This window comes from Myotis yumanensis, unplaced genomic scaffold (assembly GCF_028538775.1).
Source record: "Myotis yumanensis isolate MYYU_CA2020_CCGP unplaced genomic scaffold, mMyoYum1.0.hap1 SCAF_3, whole genome shotgun sequence".
Taxonomy (NCBI): Eukaryota; Metazoa; Chordata; class Mammalia; order Chiroptera; family Vespertilionidae; genus Myotis; species Myotis yumanensis.
The window spans coordinates 77,015,920-77,042,208 of record NW_027223754.1 but is presented as its reverse complement, the minus strand read 5'-3'; the positions used below and the strand labels follow the sequence as shown (position 1 = coordinate 77,042,208).

At 35.1% G+C, this 26,289-nt stretch overlaps 1 protein-coding gene across 1 annotated transcript in view; it reads left to right on the top strand.

Moving 5' to 3' along the window:
* The first annotated feature begins 23,414 nt into the window (after window positions 1–23,414).
* The window catches only part of LOC139006210 (endogenous retrovirus group K member 10 Gag polyprotein-like), a 53,471-nt gene continuing 50,596 nt past the window's right edge, over window positions 23,415–26,289 (top strand). The window contains exon 1 of the mRNA XM_070408727.1: window positions 23,415–23,589. Within this exon, the coding sequence (XP_070264828.1) occupies window positions 23,415–23,589 (175 nt within the window). The remainder of the gene's footprint in view (window positions 23,590–26,289) is intronic.

Here is a 26,289-nt window from a genome sequence, read left to right as displayed (position 1 = left end):
ATTAAAGTCCCCTACTATGATTGTATTGTTGTCGATCTCTCCCCTGATATCTTCCAGGAGTTTTCTCATGTATGTGGGTGTTCCTGCATTGGGTGCATATATGTTTACCAGGGTTATATCTTCTTGTTGTATTGATCCCTTTAGTATTATGAAGTGGCCTTCCTTATCTTTTGTTATGGCCTTCACTTTGAGATGTATTTTGTCCGATATAAGTATTGCTATCCCAGCTTTCTTTTCCCTTCCATTTGCCTGAAAGATATTTTTCCATCCCTTCACTTTCAGTCTGTGTGAGTCCCTTCTAATGAGGTGGGTCTCTTGTAGACAGCAGATGTATGGGTCATGTTTTTTTATCCATTCAGTCACTCGATGTCTTTTGGTTGGAGCATTTAGTCCGTTTACGTTTAAAGTTATTATTGAAAGGTACTTGTTTGTAGCCATTTCTTTTTTTGTGTGGCTGTTTTCTTTCTGGGCTTTTTATTTCTTCTTTTTACACCAGTCCCTTTAGCATTTCTTGCATTGCTGGCTTGGTGGTGATAAACTCCCTTAGCCTTTTTTTGTCTATGAAGCTTCTTATTTCTCCTTCACTTTTTAATGATAGCCTTGCTGGATAGAGTATTCTTGGATTCAGTCCTTTGCTTTGCATCACTTTGTAAATTTCCGTCCATTTTTTTCTGGCCTGATGTGTTTCTGTAGAGAAATCGTTTGATAACCTAATGGGAGATCCCTTGTATGTAACTTTCTGCCTCTCTCTTGCAGCCTGTAAGATTCTCTCTTTGTCCTGATCATTTGCCATGGTAATTATGATGTGTCTTGGTGTGGGTCTTTCCGGTTTCTCCTTGTTTGGGACTCTCTGTGCTTGTGTGACTTTTTTCTTTCCCACCTCAGGGAAGTTTTCTGATATTATTTCTTCGAGTAGGTGTTCTAACCCTTGTTCCTCTTTCTGTTGTTCTGGCACCACTATTATTCGTATGTTGTTTCGTTTCATGTCATCCCAAAGCTCCCTTAGGCTCTCCTCCTGTCTTTTAACACTACGGTGTCGGGTGAATTTCCCGCCAAAATAAAATGGCGGTTCGCATACGCAGGTAGGTATCTTTGTGAACGGCAAACAAACAAATATTTGGTAATACGCAGTTACAATCGGCCCGAGTTTACACGTTTCCCGCACTCCACCGCAAATCTATATGAACAGAGTTAAGACGGCTCCCGCGGAGTACGCGCAATTCACGCGAGCCGACTTAACTCGTTTCCCGCAATCCAAGTGTTAATTTTTTTCTCCAATTGCAGTACATTTTGGGTGTTTTTTGCTTCCTTGTCTTCTAATTCACTAATTCGGTCCTCCACTTCTCCTAGTCTACTGCTGATGCTTTCAATGGTGTTTTTTATTGCAGCTATATCGCTCTTCGTTTCTTCTTGTGTCTTGCATATGTTATTGATTTTTTCATCTGTTTCTTCTTGCTTCTTGCATAAGTAGTTGATTTTTTCATCTATTTCATCTTGCTTCTTGCATATGTTGTTGATTTTTTCCTCCATCCGGTTTATGCATGCTAGGACCCTTATTCTGAATTCTTTTTCTGTCATGTTGCATGCCTCTGTCTCACTTAGCTGCTTTTCTGGCGAGTCCTCCTTTTCTTTCCTTTGGGGGTTTCTTTGCCTACCCATGTTTGATCTCACTGACATATCTAGATGTTGAGTCGTTCAGTGGCTGCTCCTTGGGTGGCAGTGGCTCCTTGGGCTGTGGTTGCTCCTTGGGTGGTTGCGGTAGCAGCTGCTCCTCAGTTGGCAGCAGCTCCTCTGGTGGGTGCTGTTCACAGCCGTGGTGGCTCTTCTGGCTGGTGGGGGGAGTCTTCAGGTACAGCTGCTGTTCCTCAGACAGAGGGTGTGGTGATCAGGAGGCTGCTGTTGCTTGGATCTGCTGCATTGATTTAAAGGCACAAAACACAACACAACAAGGGACAATGTACCAGGCACTGAACACAAATATATTCATGATATTAATAACCCCAAATAAAGGTGACCACTTGAATTAAGAGAATTAGGGGATAAGGAGGAAAGAAGAGTAAAAGATAAAAGAGAAAAAGGAAAAGAAAAGAAAAATAGGAAAAAACAAACAAAAAAGAAGTGCAAAAATGAAATTGGGAAAAAAAGAGGGAAAAGAGAGAATGAAGTAGAAGAGGGGGAGAGACTATTTGTATGAGGAGAAAACTCCGATAGAACTGCCACTAATCCCAACAAATTCCAGCAACAGATCCCTGGAGATGAATGCAAACTACAAACAACCAATGATATCAAGAGAGGCAAGGGAAAACAGAAGCACAAAAATAGCTGGGGGGTGGGGGAGGTGAGGGAGGGGGAAATACCAGCAGAAAAAAAGAAAAAGAAAAAAAAAAAAACAACCTCACAACCAGTCCTAAAAAAGAAAAAAAAACACACAAAACAAACCGAGCAAAAAAAAAAAAACAAACAAACAAAAAAAACACAGACAAAAAAAACCAATATATTCAACAATCAAGCAAACAGCAAGAAAACAATAGAAAGATAAGAGAAAAAAAATGTTTGGATAGTGAAGAAGGATAAGGTATAGGTGTATAAGGATTTAGAGCGGTGGATTGGAAATAGGATATATAAGTAGGGTGAAATTAGACAGTGGGTAAAAAGATGGAGTAGGGAAAATCTAAAGCACGAATAGGGTAAGAGAAACGGGAGACCATAAGGGGAAACGTGAGGGAGAGGATTTTAGCATAGAGGTAAAATTGAGGTAAGGAAATTTGATGCTAAAGGAATGATGGAAATAGAATGGAGAACACTACTCCCTAAATAAAAATAAAATAAAAAAAGAGAAAATAAAATGGCGCCTTAAAAAATGGTAAAATGGTAGCAGTAATAATAATGGGTAAAAATAAAAATGTAGTAATTAAAAGGGTAAAATCAGGTGATGGAAAAAGAAGAAAAAGAAAAAAAAATTGGTTTCTTAGTTAAAAGGCAAAAAAAGAAAAAAAAAATTGCAGTAGTAAAGGTCTTTCGGTTCTTCTACTCTTCAGCCTGGCTCGCCTTAGTCCTGCCACGTATTCAGGAGAGTGTTGAATTTCCCTGCAATACACTGTTCCTCCATGTTGTAAATCACAGCCCTGATTTTAAAGCAGGCCGTATTTGTGATCCAGACTGCCTTAATTTGTGTTCACCTAAGAGTCAGTTTGTGGCTCAGCCTCTGGGTGGCAGTGTTTTGGGGTTGGCTTCTGAGCCTATACGGCTTCTCTACCCAGCAGCAAGGGTTTATTTTCTTCTATTGCACTTAAAACTGGTTTTTCTAAAAAAAACAAATTTATCTCTTCTCAATAGGGGGAAGATGGCCTAAAACAAATAAATAAGTAAATCATAGTAAACTATAAAGTGATAAAGTCCTGTAAGAAAAGATAAAGGAAGGAAGGAAAATAAAGTGTGTTGGGGAAAGTAGTTATAATTCTAAGTGAAGTGGTCAGGTGGGGTCTCAATGAGAGGGTTCTATTTGAGTAAATATTTGAAGAGCTGGAGGATGTGAGCCACGGTGATAGTATAAGAAAACTTCAGGAAAATGAAATAGTGCAAATGTTGTGAAGTGAAAGTATGTCTGGAGTGTTCAGGGACAGCAATGAGGCTGAATAGAATAAGCAAGAGCTGACAAGTAGGAGGTAAAGTTAGAGAATATAGAAAAAACCACATTTATAGAAACTTGTATGACATTTACTTAGAGTAAAATGTGGTGTGACAGAGTGAGTTGGGATTGAAAACAGTGACATGATGTGATTAAATGTTTAACAGGATCGCTGTGGCTGCTAAGTTGAGAATAGAAAGTAAGATTGCAAGAAGATAAGCAGGAAAAACAGATGGCAAGCCCTTATGATCTACTGGGTGAAAGAAAATGGTGTCTTGAACTAGGATAATAGTGATAGAGAGGTGGATGGTGAGAGATTTGAGATTAAATTGGAAGGATTTCCTGAATGATTGCATATAGGAGGGAAAAAATGGTTCTTAGTCTTCAGGACATTAACTGAGATTGGGAGGCCACATTAGGAACAGGTTTGAATGAAAAGAATCAGAGCTGAACTGTGTTATTCTGAGATGCCTTTTAGGCATTCAATTTAATTTGCAAAGACTGGAGTCTAGGGTAGAATTTTATTGGAAAAGGTATGGAGATCAAAGCTTCGTAAATGCATTGGAATACTTTAAAAACTGTTTTCACATATACTTAAACCAAACAACTTCAATGTAATTTTTCAATAAAATACTTAATTTTCCTTCCAATATTAAACTATTTGCATAGATTTTAATCACATTTGAGCAGTAAAACTATAACTATCCTAGTCATGAATTTTTAAAATTATTTTACATATTATTATAAAGTATTTATAATACTTTGGCATATTATTAAAAATATTTGGCATATTATTATAAAGTATTTATTGTTGAAAGTATTACATATGTCCTCTATTTTTCCCCCATTAGCCTTCTAGCCTGCCCTGGGCCCCTGCCCCTGGCCTTCAAGGCATATTCTTTTTAAACATGATTGTTTTACATTTACCTTAAGTATTAAGCAAATTTGTAATTTTTGTTTGTTTCTCTACAAAAGAAAATAAAATTCAACAATTAAAAAATTGCATATTAATGTCTACCTTTGAATGTTCATTAGCATCTTAGGAACAACTCTAATTAAGGAAGATCTATTGATGCTTTTTTAAAGAATACATATAAACCCCAGAAAGGGTCTAATAATAATATTTCAGAAATAAGCAAAATAAAATTTTAATTTTGCTGATTATATTATCTATGGAATAAACAATAAGGCTTACTTAGAATTTTATTGTTGTTTCTATTACAGTTAGATTAAATGAAACAAAAAAATGAAAAAAATTAAACCTTGCTGCAACATTTCTATTAAATCTTACTAAATTATTCACAAGAGTCTCAGTACTAAAATTAATTTGTGAGTGTTAAGTTAAAAGTACTATATTTTATTGATTCCAATATATCTATAATTTCAGGAAAAGTCATAAGTTGAATTGGCGGTGCTTTTCATTTTTAGTATTGCTTAAACTAAAGGTGTTTTCATCATTAAAATGTTAGTCTAAACAAATTATAGTGTACTAGCAATTATTTATTAAATGCTGTCACATATGTAACACTGTACTAGATTTTTTTAATAGGTAGGCAGTATTCTTTCTCTTTGTAAATGAAGATACTAAGGCTTAGAGAAGCTCAGTCAATGTCTAAAATTACCCAGATAGTAAGTGACAGAAACAGATTCACACCCAGGTCCTACAGTGCCCATATATGTGATTTTATTCATTGTACTAGAGTCCTGATGCACAAAATTTGTGCAAGGGGCTTGGCCCACGCTGCCCTTGCGGCTACCTTGGCTCCCGCTGCCATGGTGGTCACCTCTGCCTCGGCCCCCACCGCCACGGCTTCGTCCGGAATGTCATCTGGAAGGATTCCCAGTCTAATTAGCATATTATGCTTTTATTATTATAGATTATATTTATTTAAACCACTTCCTGTGACTATACTGTCACAATGGACTAAAGGTTTACCAACCTGATCCTCCGGCTTCTTGTAACCAGCTAACGTGGGGCTGGGGGCGAGGAAAAAGAAAAAAGACATAGTTCTGGCAGCTTGTATCTTGTCTCCTCAAAGCAAGCTTTATATATTTAATGGGTGATTCCTGTGCCTTGACATTGTCTCCCTGTTCCCCACAGTAAGTCAGTCATACTACCTAGTTAACTTGTCCTGAACCACCTCTGCCACAACTACTCGAACATCTTTTCCAAGTAGTGTATTTCAATAATAAGGGAATATTCATTCTCTGGGCTTTCATGCTAAGTTTCTTGGGTTTCTGAGATATGAATAATATTTGTTATAGATGCTGTGCAAGTTTGGGTTTATATCAGTTTCCAGCAACACATTCAGCATGTTGTGGGAGGAAAAAGAAGACTAATTTTTATTCTTGTTCTGTTCTTGAATAACACAAAAAGTACCTATTCATGATTGACACTATTAGTATACCTCAAGCAGTAGACCTAGATGGACACCAGACTCTATACCTATGCATGTACCTCCAAAGAGATAGTTGGTACTTAAGGCAAAAAAGTGGCTCCTGATGGTAGAGGCATTTTTAAATCTCAGTGATACTACCTAGAAGTGGCCTATCACCCTGATGGAATGTGGTCAGGCCACCAAAATCTCAAAGCACTGTGGCCCACCCATAAGTGAAGGCAGAATCATATGTAATTGGATATTGTTTTATCATTTCATGTAAAAATAATATACATTCTTGAACTATAAACTTAGGATATTTTTCTTCTGGATAATGTGAGATTCCAAAAAATACCAAGGAGCCCCAATACTGCTTCTCACTTGGAAATAATTTTGTCCAACACATTTGCTTAAGAATAATCCTGATTCAATCAATGTATGGATACATATGTATACATATTCAATGTATAGATAAGACAGTCAATTACAAAAAAAAGCAATCCAAAAAGGGAAAGAAAAACTATATTTTGGAGGCTAAAGATGCTGCAGATGCAGGTAAGTGAAAGTGGCAAAGGAGAAAAGCACAATGGTGAGGGGAGAAAAGGTACAGATAGAAATGGAGAAGATATGGATGTGAGGCAAAACCTATCCGAGTGAAATCTTGCAAATCCAGCCTCCTAGCCAAAAATTCTATGTGACTTTCATTCTCCTACAGCATAGTGTACAGGCCTTTGTGGTTTCTGTCTCCTCCCAGAAATGGAGATCAGACTGAAGAACTGAACTAGATTTAATAAGAGTTTATTGACAAGAGAACTGGTGCTAAAATAAATGAATTTAGCATGATTAAAAAACCCACACACATTAATCTAATGCTACCAGGTTTTTCAGTGTCTACTAAAACATGTATTAAATTGTTAAATGTAGCCTAAAATCTAACCATAGTGTTTTATTTGTCTGTTCTACAAGAAAAACAATTATCTGATCAATGATACAAATGTTAGGCACTTTGTTCTTGTTTCAAATATGATAAACATTATTTACACAAACATTTCATATCTCACTATTTGCATATCCTGCATATTTCTCATAAAATATCATTCCCCTCAAACATCTAAAAGAATATAAAACATATTTTCTCATTAGTTAACATTTAACTTCAATACAAATAGCACATTATTTCACAGTTTTTTGGAATATGATCTTGGTATAATTGATATCAGTCATAATTATGTTTGGGTAATGTCAATTTGTTTTATATACAGTATAATTTTCTAAATCATATTTTTAACAATAGAATTATTAATAATTTGTGTGCCTTTTATTTATAGCCTACATTACTAATTTTGGAGTAAAAATTCTATGTATGCATTGTTCTTTCATTCATTCATCTATTTGGCAAAAAATCATCCAACTAAAAATAATATACCTATGTCTATCTTTGATAGAGATTCAACTATAATTGAGTCACAAACCTAGAACTCAAATCACTTTGTCTAAGAAGGGGAAACAGGAAAACAAATAATGAATTTGGATGGATGAAATAGATGATATAGAAGAGACTTGTGTTAAGTGCAAAGAAAACACCAATTTAAAAAAATGTAGTACTCTTTGATGATTTGTGAAATATTTTAGATAATGCATACTCAACCTGCTCTAAAAGGAATATTTCACATATTTACAAATAAAGCCATATCAAAGCAACTATGTCATCTAATTTAGTTTCTTTCTTTTTAACTTTGCCAGCCAACACCATTTGTAAAGTTCTGTTTAAAAATTATGTACTGATACATAGAATCATGAACAGACTGTTGAACCTCAGAGGGAACACAGGGGAGGGTGGGTGGGAAGAGATCAACCAATGAACTTGTATGCATTATATGCATAACCCTGAACACAGACAATGGGTTGGTGAGGGCCCGGTGGGGGGGGGGGGGGGGGGGGGGGGAGGACAGGAGCAGTATGGAAGAGCTTAATGGGGGATAAAGGAAGTCCTATGTACTAGTAATAAAGATTTTTTTTTAATTATGTACTGCTTAAGTACTGTGAACAGGTTTCTTTATCCTCACAGAGTTCTGATTGTGAGCTTACCTATTTTTCTTAAGTGTAATAGTTTTACCATTTTGAAAATATCCTATCTAATAATAGACAAAGATTGAAATTGACCATACCTTCCCTACGCCTCCCATTGGGTAATCAGTGAGATATGCAAATTAACCTCCAACAAAGATGGTGGCTAATTTGCATACGTAGGCACGAAGTGGCAGAGCCAAGACTGAAGGCGGCTCTGGCCACCGGAGCCACAAGAGGCTTGGAGGCACCTCCGGCCAGAGTGAAAGCCTGGGTCCCGGGTGCTGGAGGAAAATCGGTGCCGGCAGCCAGGGGAGGGGAAGGCCTATTGCACGAATCTTTTCGAGCAATAGTCCTCTAGTTAATTAATGTTTTTATATAGTCTTGCTTCTTTTCTCAAGTCAAATTACAGTAATTATTGTGCTTATATAGATTATATGTATCCAAACAAACAGTATTTTGCAAATAATTAAACAAAGCATGCTCTATATTTTCTTGATGTTAATGTACACATTTTCCATCTTAAAAGTTTTCTTTTCAAAATTGGAGTAAGAATTCCCTTGTAGATAATTCCATCCAGTTAAATTAAAAGGGTTAATATATATTATTGGTGAAAAGTCTCAGCCTCAGGGACTGAATCATTTTTCATTTGCTATTGAATAGGATATATTTATTTATATTCTATTTGAAACTTTGTAAATATTTATTTTCTTTATTTTAAGTGAAAAACAAATAATATTATCAAATGGTCTCAGTAATACTTTTTCCCCCCTTTTGGAAACCAGTTCTTTTATGTTTTCCTTCCTCATCAGTGTTACAACTTTCTCTTTTTGTGAAATTGTAATGTACATACCAGTAAAGTACATAAAACTCTGCAAGCTTAATAAACAAAGTGAACTGTAAAAATGAATTATATAAATGTTTATAATTTTATATATTTTTTATTTATTGATTAAGGTATTACATATGCGTCCTTATCCCCCATCGCCACTCCCCACTCATGCCCTCCCCCCCTGGTGTCTGTGTCTATTGTTTAGGCTTATATGCATGCATACAAGTCCTTTGATTCATCTCTCCCCTTTACAACACCCTCCCTTCCCTGCCCTCTGAGGTTTGATGGTCTAATCTAGTGGTTCTCAACCTGTGGGTCGCGACCCCTTTGGCGGTCGAATGACCCTTTCACAGGGTTGCCTAAGACCATCCTGCATAACAGATATTTATATTATGATTAATTACAGTAGCAACATTACTGTTATGAAGTAGCAACAAAAATAATTTTATGGTTGGGTCACAACATGAGGAACTGTATTTAAAGGGCCAGAAGGTTGAGAACCACTGGCTCTAATCCATGCTCCTCTGTCGCTGGATTCGACCATCAAACCTCAGAGGGCAGGGAGGGTAGGGTGGGGTAAGAGGGAGAGATCTATCAAAGGACTTGTTTTTGTTCATCAGTTTATGTTGTTCATTATATTCCACAAATGAGTGAGCTCATGTGATATTTACCTTTCTCTGACTGGCTTATTTCGCTTAGCATAATGCTGTCCAGTTCTACCCATGCTGTTGCAAATGGTAATAATTCCTTCTTTTTTACTGCAGCCTAGTATTCCATTGTATAGATGTACCACAGTTTTTTAACCCACTCATCTGCTGATGGACACTTAGGCTGTTTCCAAATCTTAGCTATGGTAAATCATGCTGCTATGAACATAGGGGTGCATATATCTTTCTGATTGGTGTTTCTAGTTTCTTGGGATATATTCCTAGAAGTGAGATCACTCTCATTTAAATTTTATTTATATGCTATATTTAACTAGGCATGGCTGAATTATTATTAATTTATTTTAACCTAAATAATTGGGCAAAGGTAGTAAAGGCAGTTTTCAAATGGAGCAAAGGTATAAAGATATCACTAATACCATAAGTTGGATTTATGCTTTTCTATTAAATAGTATTATATGATGATTGATTTAATTATAATGTAACTGGCCACTTATAAATGATTTAATTATATTTGTAGATAAACAATTTATTTATATAAGTTTTATAAATGTTCAAGCAATTATCAATAGATTAATATAGTTTCATTTCTTCATGTATTGCTTTTTCTTTGGTGTCTTAAAATTCTGTTTAGCTTAACATGATTTTGGGTAAAGATTTAAAGTATATATGTAGATCAATTTAACTTAAGACTAATTACTAAAACAATGCATTTTTGTGTTTCACTACCTTAACTTCTTTAATTAGTGTGTACTAATTAATAATATCTAATTTTATTTGAGGTTGTATTAGTGGAGAAATTACTTTATAACCACTTTTTTGTTATTGTTAATTCTCACCTGAGAATATTTTTTTTTCCCATTGCTTTTTAAAGAAAATGGAAGGGAGGGAGAGAGAGAGAGAGAGAAAGAGAGAGAGAGAGAGGCATTGATGTGTGAGAGAGACACATCAATTTGTTGCCTCCAGCATGGGCCCTGACTGGGGCAGGGATTGAACCTACAATATTTGGTGCACAGGCTGATGTTCTAACCATTGAGAAACACCAGCCAGGGCAGCACTATTTTTTTAATTTTTTTTTTTTTTTTTTGCATTGTGGAAGGCAAAGGCATTTATTTGTTCCTGTCTCTCCCTTTTTAAAACCTTTTATTTTGGGGCCAGGTAAATTTTATATTGTAAGCTCAGTGTTTACATATTTATTATGTTCTGACCTCTTTTAAAAAATTTTAAGAAGAAAATATCCAATGTGGCTAGAATTTTAAATATAAGTTGAAGGAGACTTGCTGGTGGGGCGCCTTGGTTGATTGTTGATCCTGAAGGAAATCAAAGAATAAATGAAATGTTCTAAGCACCTAAGTTGTACTTTGTATATAGTAAATGGTCATTAAATGCTTGCTAAATAAATATATTGGTACTTCACACTATTTCAAAAGAAGCATCTCTTTGGATAAATATTACCACCATCAGAGTTCAGGTCAAGAAACTGCGTCTAAGAGACCAAGTTCTCAAAAAATTAGACTTGTCTAAATATACTAGTCTAAGTTGATTCTCAGCAAAACACTTTGTCATTCCTTCTAGCATTTTGTCCCTTATGACATACTGCAACCACATCTAGACAGCCAAGTAAAATTATACCTTTAATATCTAGTAGAAAAAAAAAGGAAAAGATAAATATACACACCACAACAGATACCTACACAATACTACTTTACTGTATTTGTTATATAATTGTTTTTATTTTATTTTATTTTATAATTACATTTTTTGGGGTTAGGGTTAGTTATATACTTCCATATCAATGCTACATATGAACACATCTTTTAAGACCAAGATGATTATAATCACTTTGGTTAACTTTCTATGAAATGTTATAGTGATTGATAAGAAATTAGCAGAATTCCCACTCACCTTTGTTTTTCCATCAATTTGATGGGGATCATCAATGCCTATAAGATCAGTACTTATTTATAAGGTCTTAGCTGTTTTTAATTATAATATCAGGAATTAAGAGATTCTCAATAGATTAATTATTTAATTTAAGTGCTATGGTATTATTGTAACTTAAAAATGTTTCCTCAATTAAGTGTTTTAAGTAAGTCAATGGATATGCGATGTTATAGCTGTGAATTATTAACAATCAGACTAAAATATATAAGCATAACTAATGGACATAAGACACTGGGGGGTAAGGGAGGGCAGGGGTTTGTCAAGGGTGGGGGGGATAAAAAGGGCACTTATGTAATACCCTTTGTAATACTTTTAGCAAAAATAAAAAAAATAATAAAAAAAACAATTAGACTAAAAGATCTTAATATGTTTCCCTTTGCATAATACTAATTATTGGTTTTATATCAGAAGAAAATTATTGTTTGCTTTTTTAATTTCAATTTTAATTTATTTTATTTTTAACATCACCATTTATTTCCTCTGTGCCCTCTTCCACTCCCTCCCCCACAACCACCACTACTGTCTGGGACCCTGAGTTCTCTCTGTTCCCCCCCCCCCCCATTTTTCTCAATCTCCCTACCTCCTGAACACCCTGCCTCCCCAATCAGAGCTCTCTGAATGCTCTCTATCTGTGAGTCTGTCTTTATTTTGCTTGGTAGTTCAGACTGTTCATTAAATTTCACATATGAGTCAAAGTATATTGCACTTGTCTTTTTCTGACTGGCTTATTTCACTTAGCATAATGTTCTCTAGGTCCATCCATGCTGTCAAAAAGGGTAAAATTTTCTTCCTTTTTATGGCCGAGTAATATTCCATTGTGTAAATGTACAACAGTTTTTTTATCCACTCACCTACTGATGAACACTTGGGCTGCTTCCAAATCTTGGCTATCTTCTATATAATAAAAGCCTAATATGCTAAGTGTCCAGTTGTCCGGTCATCTGTTCAACCAATCAAAGCGTAATATGCTGATGACATGCTAAGGCCGCTCAACCACTCGCTATGATGAGCACTGACCACCAGAGGGCAGACACTCCGACCAGTAGGTTAGCTTGCTTCTGGGATCCAGCCAATCGGGACTGAGTGAGATGGGCTGGACGTGCCCTGGAGCACTCCCTTGGTTCCTCCCTGGCTGGCCAACCTCCTGCCTCCCTCCCTTTGGGGTCCCTTGCCTGTCCTGTGCCTTCTCACAATCTGGGGCCCCACAGGGGATATCAGAGAGCCAGTTTTGGCCTGATCCCACAGGCCAGGCCGAGGGACCCCACTGGTGCACAAACTTGTGCACCGGGCCTCTAGTTGTAAATAATGCTACAATGAACATAGGGGTGCATATATTCTTTTGAATTAGTGTTTAGGGTTTCTTCAGGTAAATTCCAAGAAGTGGAATTACTGGGTCATAAGGTGGTTCCATTTTAAAGTTTCTCAGGAAACTCCATACTGCTTTTCATAGCGGCTGCACCAATCTGCATTACCACCAACAGTGCACAAGTGTTGCCTTTTCTCCACATCCTCTCCGACCCCTGTTGTTTGTTGGTTTATTGATAATAGCCATTCTGACAGGTGTGAGGTGATATTTCATTGTGATTTTAATTTGTATTTTTCTGATGATTAGTGACTTTGAGCATCTTTTCATATGGCTATTGAATATCTGTATATCCGCTTTGGAGAAATGTCTGTTCAGATCTTTTCTCTATTTTATTTTATTGGATTGTTTGTATTTTTAGTGTTGAGTTATATAAGTTCTTTCTAAATTTTAGATATTAACCCCTCATCAGATGTATCCTTGGCAAATATGTTCTCCCACTCAGTGGGTTGTCTTTTCATTTAGTTTGATGTAGTCCCATTTGTTTATTTTTCTTTTATTTCCCCTCCCTGAGGAGATATATCAGGAAAAAATATTGCTATGAGAAAAGTCTGAGATTTTACTGCATATTATTTTTTCTTGGATACTTATGGTTTCAAGTCTAGCATTTAAGTCTTTAATCCATTTTGAGGTTATTATATGTATTGTAAAATAGTGGTGTAGTTTCAATTTTTTGTGTATATCTGTCCAATTTCCCAACACCATTTATTGAATAGACTATCTTTAGTCCTTTATATGTTTTTGCCTCCTTTGTCAAATATTAATTGACTATAAAGGAGTGGATTTATTTCTGGGCTTTCTATTCTGTTCCATTCATCTACATGTCTGTTTTTTTGCCAATGCCATGATGTTTTGATTACTGTGGCTTTGTAGTATAGTTTGATATCAGGTAGGGAGATTCCTCCAAATTTGTCCTTTCTCAAGTTCACTGTTGCTATTTGGGGTCTTTTGAGGCACCATACAAAGTTTTGCTAATTTGTTCTAGTTCTGTGAAGTATCTCATTGGTATTTTTATACTAATTGTGGTGAATCTGTAGATGGCTTTGGGTAGTATGGACATTTATTGATGTTAATTCTTCCTATCCGTGAACATGGTATATGCCTCTATTTTCACTTTGCTGAGAGTTTTTATCACAAATAGAAGCTGGGTTTTGTTAAATGCTTTTCTGCATCCATGTGATGTATCATGTTAATTGATTTGTGAATGTTGAGCCAAACTTGCATGCTAGAAATAAATCCCACTTTATCATTGTGCATGTTCTTACTCATATATAGCTGAATTTGATTTATTAACATTTTGTTGAAAATTTTTGCATATATATATATATGTATATATATATATATATATATATATATATATATATATGTATATATCTTTATCTGGTTTTGGAATCAGGGTAATGATGGCCTCTTAAAATGAGCTTAGGCTCTTTCCCTCCTCTTGAAATTTTGGAATAGTTTGAGAAAAATAGATATTAATTCTTTGAATATTTGGTAAAATTCACCTATGATGCCATGCAGTACAGGATTTTTTGTTGAGAATTTTTTTATTATTAATTAGGTTTTGTTAGTGTAACTGGTCTGCTCATTTTTTTTTGTTTCTTCTTGATTCAGTCTTGGAAGCTCATATGTGTCTAGGAATTTATCTATTCTTCCAGATTGTCCAATTTGTTGGCATATCATTGTTTGTATTGTTTTCTTAAAATTCTTTGTATTTCTGTGGTGTCAGTTGTCACTTCTCCCATTTTATTTGAGATTTTATTTATTTTGGTTCTCTTTTCTTCTTTCTTTATGAGATTGGATAAAGAATTATCAATTATCTAATCTTTTCAAAGAACCAGGTGTTGTTTTCATTGATTCTTTTGTATTTATTTGTTTGTTTGTTTCATTTATCTCTGCTCTTACCTTTGTCATTCCCTGACTTTTACTAACTTTGGGCTTTGGTTGTTTTTCTTTTTCTAAATAGTTTAGGTGTAAATTTAGTGGATGTGAATTAAATGTATCAAGTTTAAAGATTGATTATACATGAACATCTATTTTTGTAGTTTTGGGAATCATTAACATAAGATCAGTGCTGGCTTAAGTTGTCCTGCAATCTATAGCCCATTGATAACTTAAAAATCAATGTATTACAGTTGTCATTGTGGAGTACATATGTGTTGTATATTAAGATTAAAGATTAAACCTTTGAAATAACCATATGCTCTAAGATCTGTTGGACTAACGTTTGTTTAAAAGAGCAATTTTAGAGAGAAGTAAAATTATTATTGATTAGAAATTCTGCAGAAAGTATCCTTAGAATAAGTATTTTATTTATTTAAATTTAATTAAATTTCATTATGATGCTTATTGATTATTTATGTCAATGACTACAATAATAAAATACTTTTTGTCACAATTATAAAATATTATTAAAAGAAAAATAATATGAAACATTGATTGACGTAGTAACTGAAATAGATGATACTAGAATAAGAAATACTTCTTTTCAGAAATAAGTATTATCTCTAAGAATATATAAACATGTAAATTTAGAAGTTCCCTTAGTTAAAACCAAATAAACGATGTATACATTTCAATTGCAATGTAAAGGGCATTGAAATGATAAACTTTCTCATTTATACCTTTTTTTAAAATTTTATTTTTTTAATTTTATTGGGGTGACATTGGTCAACATGAACATATAGGTTTCATGTGTGGTTTACTAAATTACAAAATATGTATATAAGACCACGTGCCCACTACCCAAAATCGAATCTCCTGTCACCTCATATTAGGACCACTTTTTTCCCCCACCCTCCTCCCTCTGGCAACCACCACATTGCTGTTTGTGTTCATAAGTTTCAGTTTTATATTTCACACTAGTGGCCTGGTGCATGAAATTTGTGCACTGGGGGGGGGGGCAGTCCCCCAGCAGGGCCTGTGCCCTGTCACAGTGTGGGAGCCCTGCAATCCATTGCCCCAAAGAGGTAGGCCCTGCCCACCCATCCAGGGCTCCTCGATAGATTGCCCCAAAGAGGTAGGCCAGAGCCAGGGGTCCTGCCTCTGCACCGCATGGAGATGTGAGACCCTGAGGCCTCACCACACAGAGGCCTTCGCCGGGCCCCACCTCTGAGCTAGGTCACACAGAGGCTTCCAGACCCTAGTGGAGCCGCGTGGTGGCCTCCACTGGTCCCCAGGCCTCCTGATGATGGATTGTGATGGCGTGACTCAAGTCCCCACCCACCCGCACCTGCTGTGCACACAGCCTCCTGCTGATCAGTTGTTATGTGTGAGGGCATCCCAACCATTGGCATATTACCCTTTTATTAGTATAGATATGAGTTAAATCATATAGTTCTTAGCTTTGTCTGTTTGACTTATTTCACTTTGCATAATGTTATCCAGGTCCATCCATGTTGTTGTAAATGACGCTATTTCATCCTTTCTTATGGCTATGTAGTACTCCATTGTGTATATCTACCACATCTTCTTTATCCAATCCTCTATAGTAGGGCACTTTGGTTGTTTCCAGCTCTTGGTCACTGTGAATAACACTGCAATGAATATAGGGGTGCATATATCTTTGCATATAAATGATTTGAAGTTTTTTGGGTATTTACTTTTTGAGTAAACACAGCTAAATATTGAGACTGCTTATCATTCATTGCACAACAATAGTGCAAAGCCATACTTTCTTATCATCTCTTTCTTGTAGAACTTTAATATCATCTTATTAAAATACATTTATTAGTATTGATATATTACTTGAGGCTCTAAAAGTTTTGGGACAAAATTATGCTATCTAATATTCCTGACATTATATCTCAAATTTGATGTGTACTATCAATGTCCCCTTTCTAGTCATAATAAAATATTATGCAAGGCAGGACCAGGTACTTGAAAGCCTATAGCATATCACTGAATAATTTTCTTAAGGTTCGCAAAAACTCATGAATCAAAAATATTTTTAAGAGTCTATTTATGGATGACTCGATTAAAAAGTTCTGACAGATACATACAAGGAAATATTATTCAGCCATAAAAAGAGAAAATTTTACTACTTATGTCAACATGGATGGACCTGAAAGAAATATGCTAGGCAAAATAAGTCAAACAGAGACAATACTGCATTATCTCACTTAAATGTAAAATCTTAAAACAAACAAAACAAAAACACCTCATAGTAAAAATATTAGACTTCTTGTGGTAACCAGAGGTGAGGGGGCAAGGGTGAAATGGAGGAAGTTGGCCAAAGGTATGAACGTCCAGTTTTAAAATAAAAAGTACTAGGCCTGTGATATACGACATGAAGACTATACCTAACACTGCTCTATAAAATGCACACTAGATGTTAAGAGAATAAATCCCAAGAGTTCTCATCACAAGATAAAAAGTGCTTTACTTTTTCCCCTTAATTTTCTTTTCTTTGTGTATGTGTAAAGATGGATAATAGGTAAACTTATTGTGGTAATAATTTCACAGTATATAAATATCAAACTATCATGTTGTATGCCTTAAACTTATGTAGTGATATATGTCAATTATTTCTAAATGAACGAGAAAACAAATTCGACAGATGAAATATAACAAGTTCTAAATCAATTGAACTGCATAATTATCCAATAAACATTTCTCCATCTTGTCAACAAGAATATCATAAGACACTTTCAAAATTTATTGTTTATATGAATAAAAATAATAAGAAAAGAGTAGTCTTTTTAACAAATGGTGCTAAAACAACTGTTATTTCCATGCAAAATAATAAATTTGTACTCTTTTTTGACACCTACAGCTATTCAAAAATATATTCATATTCATCATAGGTCTTAATATAAGACCAAAAGCTGTATAGCTTTAGAACAGCGATTCTCAACCTGTGGGCCGCCACCCCTTTGGGGGTCGAACCATCGGAAAACACATATATAATTACATATTGTTTTTGTGATTAATCACTAAGCTTTAATTATGTTCAATTTGTAACAATGAAAATACATCCTGCATATCAGATATTTACAATAGGATTCATAACAGTAGCAAAATTACAGTTATGAAGTAGCAACGAAAATAATTTTATGGTTGGGGGTCACCACAACATGAGGAACTGTATTAAAGGGTCGGGGAATTAGTAAGGTTGAGAACCACTGCTTTAGAAGAAAACAGAATTAAATTTTCATGATTTGGGGTTAGGCAAAGTCTTTGTTAGTACAATACCAAAAACACAAGTGGCAAATTCAAAAGTAGGTAAATTTGACTTCATTAAGATTGAAAATGTTTGTGTTTCAATGAATATCATCAATAAAGTGAAACAAACACCCCATAGAATGAGAAAAATATTTTAAATCATTTATCTGAAAAGATTATGGTGTCTCTTTTAATCTATTCTCATCAGTGCTCCATAAATCATCAATCTCACAAGTACCTAATTTACATTTCCTATATTTTTTAAGTTCGAATGAGCAAACATATGTATTCTTTTATAATTTTTCTCCTTTTTGTACAACATAAACACATACTATAGATATTTTTCAATTTGATTTACTCACTGACTGACATATAATGAAAATCACTTTACATATATCTTCATATGACTATCTAGCATTCCACTCAGTACATATAACAGAGTTTATTAAGCCAAGTCTCCTATTTATAAACAGTTATATTTTCCCAATAGTTTGAACTAAAACTATGTTGCCAACAATTACATTATTCATAGGTATTTTTTACTATTGGAGGTATACAGGGTGGGGCAAAATTAGGTTTACAGTAATGAGTACTCAAAACACAGAGTTTATAATTGTATTATTTAATGATTGTATTATTTTCTATATGAACAACTGTAAACCTACTTTTGTCCCACGCAGTATATTCAGATTAAATTTCTAGAGGTGAAATCAACAAAAAGTGTGATTTGTTAGATATTTCAAAATTCTTTTTAATTAGGACTGTGTGGAATTGCATTATTATCAATAATACATGAGATTCAATATTTTCCCGCAGAAAACCAACAGAGTAATTTTCATTTTAAAAATGTTTTTCAAATGTGATAGGTAAATATATTGATTATGATTTTAATTCTTATTTGTCATATTATAAGTGAGGCAAAACAACTTTGTACATATGTGAGGAACATTTTTAGAAATGTTTTGAAAAGTAGTTTTTAATTACATTTACATATTTTTTTTTAATCTTTTTAAAAATGTTTCTCTGTAGTTTCTTAGGATTGCTCTGGTCCCTTGCATTAGCTACTGAAAATATTTTCTTCCAGTTTGCTGTGTATCTTTGATTTTAATGTTGTTTTTGTTTTTGCAAAGTCATCATGTTTTTATAGAGTCAAGTTTACCAATCTTTTCTTCCAGTGCATCTGAATTTTGAGTCATACTTAGGATGCCTTTCCTGACACTCCTGTTATTTTTCATTATTTTTCTAATTAAACAATAGTATTTGTATCCTTACTACTGTTGAAGACACTTACCATGTCCTAAGACACCGGAAAACCAGATATGGTCAAAGGTAAAGAAATAGGAGATTTCTATTTGTTATTTATTCATTAATTTATTGATTCAACACATACTGCTGCTAGAGAACATGTTCTGGGAACACATTGCAGACATCAAACAGAAAACAGGATATAATATGCATCCTTACTTTATAAGGATTTAGAACTCAATTTTAGACATAAATCAATAAATAAAAATGGAAATGCAATGTGTATACTAGAATTATTTTGGAGAGAATAGAAGGAAAGTAACATAAAAAGATAAACTATTATTATCTTAAATCTTGAAGGATGTGTAGACTTTTCTCATAATCAGCAAGAAAGAAAGAGATAGAGATATAAATTCTGGAAGAAAAAGAAAAGAAGCAAACTACTTTGAAAAGCTATAATATATGTGGGATTAGGAGGTGTATAGGAAAAAAATGAGATGGGTACTTTAAAAATATATGACCGGTTCATGTTCTTATCTCAGATCACAGAACACATCTTACAAAATTATAATTTTAAAGACTTAGAATTAAAAATTTATACTGGGGCCACCTCAATTTCTATCCTGTTAGATATTTTTCTGGGGACAGGGAGTGATATTTGAAATTGCAAGGCATGAACTGTCTTGTTTGCGTTAGCTTAGATTATATCTGCAATATATAGTTGCAAGGGTTTGTGCATTTATTCATTCAGTCAGTCCATATTTCTTGAGTCCATTATAAACATTGTATTAGGAACTAGTATAAGTAAGTGAATCCTTAGCACAATAAAAATAACAGTTTATAGAAGAGCTAGACAAAATAAACAATGAATATGTGCATTTATGATATGTAAAATGAAAATAAACTAAGATCATTTTATATGTACAAGCAACTGTTTTTACATTTTACATAGAATATTAAATAGAATATACTGGGCAACTATTAAGAAGGGTCATTGTTTTTATCTTCACTTACAAGGAAAGTGATGTTTGGTAATCTTTGCTTTTATATATATCTCCCTTGCTACTAATTTTTTTTCTTCAGCATATATTTAAAAATGAGAGGTAATTAGCTAAATTTAAGTATATGAACTTAATATAATCTAGATGTAGTTAATGCCTTTTATAACATTAAAGTTCATGAGGAAACAAATATTTAAGTTTTATAAAATACAAATAGTAAGTATTAAGAGAAGAGCCACCGAATTTTGCCCTTTGATCAGGAAGACATCCACAGGAAGCCAGGCCTGTGCTGAGCTCTAAATGATGAATAGGTGTGGCAAGTCAAACACAAATCAGGGAAAGCAGAGGAAACAAGAAGTTCAAGAACTCAGACCCTTGAAAATGCATAGAATAAGAGGAAGATATTTACATGTAGAAATTGATTGGTTAGAAGATGCAATTGACAGCACAGTGAGAGTAAGACAAAAGAAATAGTGGGGATCAAAATTGCTGCTATAACGTAAGACCAGTGTTATTTCAGAAGAAAGAAAGGAACAGTTGAAATACATTGGGAGAATCGGTTAATTTTGCTAAGAATTGTTAGAGACAGAACATTAAACTGTGTTTTACTGAATAGAATTTCATTCTGATCCCTGGTAATTCCTCTGATCCCTGGCAATTTTGCACATACTCTGAGGTTGGCAAGGAGAGGACTTCCATCTTTGTTGGGTCTTCCTGCTAGTAGGAAATGAGATTAAATGGAAAGGATGGGGGGGGGGAATGTGGTTTTAAAAATAGCTTATACATTTCATAGGATTTTGGTTATTGATTGAAAATATATTAGCATCAATGGAGAGGATTTCCAGGTTTAAGTATAATATTTTTCTGCTATATTCAATACCACTCCACAAAGTCTATTAACACCTGTTCTGAGACTGGTTGGCAAATCTATTCTATTACCATTTAAATTATGTAATGTAGATTTGTATTAAAAAAGCATTAGAACATTCTCATTTTACTTCATCAAAATACTTGTGAAAAGGTTATAGCCCCGACCATTTTCACATGAGTGTATAGGCCAATGTTTAACATAAGATAGAACATATTTTGATTTTGCATTAGTTGGAATAGTTTTTGAAAACTGTATATTATTGCTAAATAAGTGTACCCTTGCTGATTCTTTTTAACATCAATGGATATTAAAATACATCATATATTTTAGCACATTTATTGAATCAATAAAACATTCATGAAGTTGTGCTTCATTTTTTATTTTTTTAAATTTCCCCACACTAATATTTTTAAATATATTTTTATTGATTTTTTAGAGAGGAAGGGAGAGGGATAGATAGAAACATCAATGATGAGAGAGAATCATTAATTGGCTGCCTCCTGCACGCCCTCTACTGGGGATCGAGCCCGCAACCTAGGCATGTACCCTTGGCTGGAATCGAACCTGGGACCCTTCAGTACACAGGCCAAGGCTCTTATCCACTGAGACAAACTGGCTAGGGCTGAAGTTATGCTTTAAATTCAAGGTGTTGCCCTGTCAGAATGGCTATCATCAACAAATCAACAAATGACAAGTGCTGGTGAGGATACAGAGAAAAAGGAACCCTAGTGCACTGCTGGTGGGAATGCAGACTTGTGCAGCCACTGTGGAGAACAGAATGGAGTTTCCTCAAAAAACTAAAAATGGAACGCCCATTTGACTCAGTGATCCCACTTCTAGGAATATATCCCAAGAAACTAGAAACAAGAATCAGAAAGGATATATGCACCCCTATGTTCATAGCAACACAATTTACCATAGCTAAGATTTGGAAGCAACCTAAGTGCCCATCAGCAGATGAGTGGATTAGAAAACGGTGGTACATCTACAGAAAGGAATACTACACTGCAGTATAAAAGAAGGGATTCTTACCATTTGCAACAGCATGAATGAAACTGGAGAGCATTATGCTAAGCGATATAAGCCAGTCAGAGAAAGATAAATGACATGATCTCACTCATTTGTGGAATATAATGAACAACATAAACTGATGAACAAAAACAGATCCAGAGACAGAGAAGCATCTATCAGACCGTCAAACCTCAGAGGGAAGGTAGGGGAGGGTGGGGGAAAGGGAGAGATCAACCAAAGAACATATATGCATGCATATACTATAGTACAGTGGTTGGCAAACCGGGGCTCGTGAGCCACATGCGACTCTTTGGCCCCTTGAGTGTTGCTCTTCCACAAATACCACATGTACAGTGCTATTGAAACTTCGTGGCCCATGCTCAGAAGTCAGTTTTCGGCCTAGGCAAGTCTATTTTGAAGAAGTGGCATTAGAAGAAGTGGGGGTGTTGGTCGGGAGATGCGGCGCAGGCGGGCCATGGGATATGCAGTGCAGAGGAGGCTGGCGATTCATGCAGGAGTTGAGTGAGCCAGTCAGTCAGCAGTCTCATGTGCAGTGGTTAGTGCTAGTCGCGTCAGCAAATCGCATGCGGGTGACAAAAGTACCTACTCAAAGCATAAAGTTACCTGTATTTTTCCAACCAGCTGCAAATCCTACAAGTATTTTTGTCATCAATTTAAGAATTGTAATTATTTTGTGTTGGTGGCTTTATTATTATAAAATGAAACATTTTTTTAGGTGCCCTGTTTGAGATGGCTACAAAGAAGAAGCAAAGAAAAACGGACGGTGAAAACCATGAATTTAAAGTTGAATGGACTGAGACTTCCACATTTATTCAAAATTTAAATGGCCTTCCGACCTGTTTTATTTGTCAGGAAAAATTGGCGCATAACAAGAAATCAAATTTGGAGAGAAACTTTACAACTAAACACGTGTCATTTAGTACTAAATATCCTGTCAGTGATGCAAGGAAGAAAGCAGTTGAGGAACTTCAGAAGAGTCAAGAAAAATCAAGTTCTATATTTAATTACTGGATGCAATCTTCCAACAATGTTAATACTGCAAGTTTTGTGGTTAGTCAAGAGATTGCTAAGAGAGAAAAACCATACACAGACGGCGAATACATAAAAAGTTGTTTTATAAATGCATCTGAATAGCTATTTCAGGATTTTAAGAACAAAGCAGATATTCTAAAAAAATTTAGAGTTACCATTGTCTGCTAAAACAGTGAAAGATAGAACAGTCAAAATGTCTTCGAATATAACCAACCAGCGAGTCGAAGATCTTAAACTGGTTTCAGCTTTATCAATAGCAGTTGACGAGTCTTGTGACATAAATGATACAGCACAAGTTTCACTTTTTGTACGATTTATTTCACCTACAGGTCCTAAAGAAGAACTTTTAGGATTATTGCCACTCAAAGGTTAAACACGTGGAGAGGATATAGCAAATGCTGTGATTGAGTGCATTGAAAAACATCATATTCCACTCGATAAAATTGTCTCAATTTCAACAGACGGGTCGAAAAGTATGACCGACATAAGAAACGGGTTTGTTGCTATTTTGAAAGAAAAAATTAATCACGAGATACTTACTTACCATTGCATCATTCATCAAGAAGCGCAGACATTTCCAGAAGAAATTTGCAAAGTTATGGGATTGGTGATTAAGATTATCAACCCCATTATAGCTAAAGTTCTTAATCATCACCAATTTAAAGAATTTTTTAGTTGAAATGGAAAGTGAGTACGCAGATCTTCTGCTGCATAACAAGGTACGTTGGTTATCAAGAGGAAACGTTTTGAAACGTTTGCTTCCTTATTAACAGAAATTAAAGCATTTCTCCTTGAGAAGGGTGTTCACTATCCAGAACTAACGAACGATCAGTGGATCCAAAAATTTTATTTCATGGTAGACGTTAAGTCTCCTCTAAATCAGCTTAATCATAAACTACACGGGAAAGGAAACAGTTTTTCGATGTTAGAAGAAGTTATTTCATTCGAAAACAAATTATCTCTTTTTGCTCAAGATTTTGAAAGAGAAACTTTGATTCACTTTCCAAGCCTGTTGAAACATTGCCAAGAAAATAATTCTGATATTGACATTTGCTATTTCAAAAGAACACTTTTAAATATGAAGGAAGCTTTTCTCAACAGGGTTCAGGAATTCAGAAACAGCAAAGCAATGTTAGCCTTTTTTAAAAAAACCTCTCAATGCTACTGTAACAGAATTAAATTTTTCTCCCTTTAATATTGACATTGGCAACTTTGAAATGCAATTTCTGGATTTGAATAAGAAAGAACTGTAGAGCTCAAAATTTGAATGTCTTTGTGCTGATATAGAAATATTGGAGAAAAACAAATGTGAACTTAGTTCACAGCACAAGTGGTCTGCTTTGAAAGACCTGGAGAAGGAAGATATGTTGATTTTTAACACCTGGAATAGTATTCCTGACTCATATAATCAACTGAAAAAAACTAGCGTTTGCTGTTCTTTCCTTATTCAGGTCTACTTATTTATGTGAACAATCATTTTCAAGCATGAACTTTATCAAGAGTAACTTGAGAAGTTGTCTTATTGATGAGAACCTGGAATCGTGCCTAAAATTAAAAACAACAACATACAAACCTGACTTACCCAAACTTTCCAAGAAGATACAAGGCCATTGTTCACATTAGTGTTTGTCAGTCATTGTCATAATTTAATTTTATGGATATTGTAAGGTAAGTTGTAAGGAATTTAATTTTATCAATAAATAATATCGTTAAGTATGATATCAAGTTTTATTCAACGTACCTATAGTTTAACTAAGACTTAAAACTTTAAGTAAAGTTTATTAAGTTAATTTTAGGGAACGTTGTGGAGTGAAAGAAGATGTGGTGTCGAGGATTGAGAAAGGTATGTTGAGATGGTTTGGACATATAGAGAGGATGAACGAAAGGAGATAGACAAAACAAGTATACAAGATGAGTGTGGATGGAAGAGTTGGAAGGGGTCGACCTCAGCGAACGTATCTCAATGAGATTGAGGACGTTTTTAGCAAAGGCCAGCTTAGGAGTGCTGGGGTCCAGCCCCAGCGGGTCCAGGGGTTCCCAAAGGTGTGGACGGAGTCGGCGAAGGATGTTTTACACAGAGACAGCGTTCAGAACTCTCTAGCTTTCCTCAGTCTCCGTGGATCTTCCCTGTGCCTGGCTGAGGCCACAGAGAGAGATCCCAAGGCAAGCTGAGCCTTTATTTTATACTGAGCGGTAAACAAGGTAGTGGTTTCCATAGTCACACAGTAAGTTACACTGTTGTAAGTTTCACTTGTTTACACTGCTCTTGTAAGTTTCCCTTGTTTTTGTTCTTGTTGCACTTCCCTCAGCCCATTAACTTCCCGAGTAAGATCTAGGGAGCTTTATACAAGGTCAAGCCTAATTATGCTAAGAGGACTGTGCTCTCTAAGCTGGGACTTGTTTATGACTTTGCCCACAGGTCAGTCCGAGGCTTAACCCTATATCAGTTCCCCACATCTCACCCTTCTTTTATTTTTTAAGCTACCATAATAACGGTAAAATTTAAGCATCAAGAACAAAACTCTGGCTATTAAAACAATAACAAAACAATGCCAATGCAAAACCTAAAACATTTTAAAACTTATGCATAACATTTCAAGAACAAAAAATGTTTTAAGTCCCAATTTCAACATCCAACAGTTCTGAGTCCAAGTTTCAATGTCCGACAGTTCCTTATGTGTACATGTCAGCAATGATATTTCAGTTCTGGATGGTGGAAAAATGGTGGCAATGCAGGTCCGACCCTCTCTGGTTTGATCCTGGGCAACCTGCAGTGACGCACAGCTGCTGACTGCTAGCATGGCAAAGTGTCGTCAGCGTCCTCCATCTCTGGATTGTTTTTCCTCTTGTCTTCATGGCTGGAGCATTCCTGATAATTCATCTCTGTTGCAGGAATCCACATGGTCTTGAAGTTGTTTTCTGAAAATATACAAACATATTCTCGACCGAAGGTTAATAAAGGGAATTTTACTTGGGGTCCTTTTTATATTTGCCCAAATGATTTTCCTTTGGCTTATTTTGACACCGTGTGTGTTTTCCTGGGTGTCTTGCTGTTAGCATTATAAATG